Consider the following 3,445-nt stretch of genomic DNA (forward strand, 5'->3'; position numbering starts at 1 on the left):
AAAGCTCCTCACTTGGGGAAAATTTTTAATTGTCCACTTACCCTCTCCAGCATTTCCATCTGGTTCATGAATTGTCCTGAAAATGTTATTTATGGATTCTTTTCAGTGCAATAAACACTGCAGACAAAACAAGTACATTTCTTGTAAATCCTATTCATTCAATAAAAATCATTTTGTTCGATGAATGGAGGGTCGTGGGACTGATTTTTTGGGGGCCTTTTAGAACACCAAACAAACTGTTCTCACAAGCAGTAAAAGCCACGGGGGTTTGGGAAGCTCCAGTTTCAGTGGTGGCACCGAGTTCTGGGCCTGTCAGTGGGTGAATTACCCATAAAACACCAAATTGAAACCAAAACGAAAGCCAAAATGAAACCAAAACCATCAAAAAAAAAAAAAAAAAAAAACTCCAGAGGAGGAGGGGCCAAGAACTTCTTTTTTTTTCCCCCCAGTAAATAACTCTTCCCTGTCAAACCAACTTCTTAGGAACCAAAAGCAAACTTTAATAGTCCTGACGATAAAAGAATAGAACTGTACCACACGTCCTATGCACTATCATGGATAAATATGTACAGAAATACAGTGAAACTTCCTCCAACACGGCTACAAAGTGACACTTTGTGCAGACAAAACAGAAACGGCCCCGTTCCCCACACCCCGGTAACATTCCACAGCAGAAGTGCCCTTAACAGTGTCTGATAAAGCAAGTTAATGCGCCTTTAATTATGTTTATGTCAGTAACTAGTTAACTGAAGGAAACAAAAAAGAACCCAACAAACCAACGTGGTTACAATGTCATAACTCGTTCAAGTACCTGAAACAAATCTGCCTTCGGGATGAGCTTCGGCCTCGTTTAGTTGCGGTGCCACGGAAATTACCGTTTTCCTCAGTGGGAACTAATTAAGAAGGGGGGGCGGGGGGGTAAATAAGGCTTTGTAGATGAGCTGGGGGTGGGGGGGAATCGCTGGCTGGGACAGACCAAAGCGCTCTCGGCTGCGGCGGTGCCGGACGGACAGACGGACAGACGGACAGCGGCACCTCCCGCCACCCGAGCGCGGCCCCGGCGCTCCCGGGGCGGGACACGATGCGGGGGGGAGGGCAGGGCGTGGATCCGAGGAGGCGGCAGCGCCTCCCTCATGCATCGACGGGAACGTGCCGGGCTTGTTTGATTTTACACCTTCTTCCTGTCGGGGCCGTCGGGCTCGGAGCGCGGCGCGGGGAAGGCGTGCTGGTACAGGTGCCGGTGGGTGGCGGCCGCGCTGTACAGCTTGTACAAGGCCTGGGGAGAGAGAGAGAGAGACACAGCTCGCTGACAACCCCCTTCCCCACCCCGCTCCTAAATCCCCTTCCCCACCCCGCTCCTAAATCCCCTTCCCGACCCCGCTCGGGTCAGGTTGGATCTCAGCACAAGGCTCTTCCCCCAGAGGGTGGTTGGCACTGAACAGGCTCCCCAGGGCAGTGGGCACGGCCCCAAGGCTGCCAGAGCTCCAGGAGGGTTTGGGATGATCCTCTCAGGGACAGGGGGGGGGATTGTTGGGGTGTCCTGGGCAAGGCCAGGGTTTGGATTGGATGATCCTTGGGTTTCCCTTCCAGCTCAACGAATTCTGTGATTCCACAGTTCTGATTTTTCAAACATCTCCCCCCTTCTGAGCTGTGTTCTGTCAGTAATTTGGAAAAGACATCCGGGGGTTGTTTTTCCCTGCGAGTTAAATTCCTGCAGCCTCAGCGTTTGTTTTCCCCACCAGGCGGTGACAGGTCATTGTCCTGATCGTTTTTCTGCTGATGTTGCCAGTTTTTTCCTCCTGATTTTACCATTTTCCACCAGTCCTGTAGTGACTGCAGGGTCAGGACACTCAGGAGTGGCTGCAGCGCTGCACCAAATCCCACCAGCTCCTGCTGGGAACTGTTGGTGAGCCAGGATTAGCTCTGGAAGGGGTGGGAAGAGGCACCTGACAGGCTGGAACCCTCACAGTGACAGGGTGTTCCTCATGTGCTCGGGCTGTGAATGGAGGAGAGGAGGAAGCTGCAGCGAGGAGGAGGAAGGTGGGGGATGAGAAAAGTCCAGGGATGCCCAAGGTGATGCTGAATCCATCCCAAAAGGGAACAGAAGGGGTGTTTTGGGATTGTCTGGGAACAGAGAGGACTGGTGGAGGAGACTTCTCTGCAAGTCTAGAAAATTCACCTCCAAGCCATAAGTGGCCTTGCAGCATTTTGGGCAATTTTAGGTTTTTTTTTTTTGATGCCAAACCAGTCCCTCAGCGCCGATTTTTGCTTGGCAGGGTTTGTCTGAGAGCTCATCCCCAGCAAAGCCCCTGTCCTGCCCCTTGCTGGTTTGGTATCAGTGAGGTACCAAATCAGCCCTGGCTGGGGGGGAGCAATGGGCTGATTTTTAACTGCTCTGTTTTCTTTTCGAGGAATTGCACATTTCCCTCAGCATCTCCAGAGTGTGCTGGCACTGACAGGTGGAGCTGGCAGGCTCTGGTGACACCACAAAGGATGGAGCTGTCCTGTCACAGCCTCACAGGGAGCCACTTGGCTGCAATCCTGGGTTCAGGTCTGTGAGCAGCAACTGCAGCTCAGTGGAGAATCTGCCTCGGGTTAAACAGGGGCTGACAAAGCTCTGCCTGAACAAGGTTTGGGTTGGGAGGGACCTTAAAGATCATCCAGTGCCACCCCCTGCCATGGGCAGGGACACCTTCCACCAGCCCAGGATGCTCCAACCTGGCCTTGGACACTTCCAGGGATCCAGGGGCAGCCACAGCTTCTCTGCCCAACCTGTGCCAGGACCTCACCACCCTCACAGACAACAATTCCTTCCCAATATCCCATCTATCCCTGCCCTCTGGCAGTGGGAAGCCATTCCCTGTGTCCTGTCCCTCCATCCCTTGGCCCCAGTCCCTCTCCAGCTCTCCTGGAGCCCCTTTAGGCCCTGCAAGGGGCTCTCAGGTCTCCCTGGATCCTTCTCTTCTCCAGGTGAACCCCCCCAGCTCTCCCAGCCTGGCTCCAGAGCAGAGGGATCCAGCCCTAGAGCATCCCTGTGGCCTCCTCTGGACTCTCCGCAGCAGCTCCACATCCCTGATGGTGCCCCTCAGAGCTGGGCTCTCACCTGAGGGGAGGGCAGAGGCACCTGCACAGCTGGTGCTCAAAAAAACCCTGGGGGTTGGGTTTGACCCCTCAGCACAAGTGGAAAATCCCCAAACAGAACTGATGGGAGATGAAAATCCCCATCACAACATCACAGTCCCTGCCCAGCCCTCTCCCCCCACTCGGCTCCCAGCACTTCCCACAGCATTGGGATCACACCCAGAGCCCTCACAATCCCCAGTCCTCCACAAGCCCCAACGTGCAGCTGGATCCAAGAGGCTTTTCCCGGGATCCCAGGGCCCAGCTGGCCCGAGGGAACATGCGGAGAACAAAGAGCCACTTACCTCGTTGGTGCTTCCCTGGG

The 3,445-nt window shown here is 54.2% G+C and overlaps 1 protein-coding gene across 1 annotated transcript in view; it reads right to left on the minus strand.

Annotated features, from left to right (window-relative positions):
- Positions 1 to 1,106: 1,106 nt before the first annotated feature.
- ATL1 (atlastin GTPase 1) overlaps positions 1,107 to 3,445 on the minus strand; it is a 28,174-nt gene continuing 25,835 nt past the window's right edge. The window contains exons 10-11 of the mRNA XM_027907395.1: positions 3,426 to 3,440; positions 1,107 to 1,276 (exon numbers count right to left, since the gene is read on the minus strand). Of these exons, the coding sequence (XP_027763196.1) occupies positions 1,169 to 1,276; positions 3,426 to 3,440 (123 nt within the window). The 3' untranslated portion in view covers positions 1,107 to 1,168. The remainder of the gene's footprint in view (positions 1,277 to 3,425; positions 3,441 to 3,445) is intronic.

The sequence above is a fragment of the Empidonax traillii genome, unplaced genomic scaffold, assembly GCF_003031625.1.
Source record: "Empidonax traillii isolate 1590-97213 ecotype Southwest subspecies unplaced genomic scaffold, ASM303162v1 scaffold1449:size159823, whole genome shotgun sequence".
Taxonomy (NCBI): Eukaryota; Metazoa; Chordata; class Aves; order Passeriformes; family Tyrannidae; genus Empidonax; species Empidonax traillii.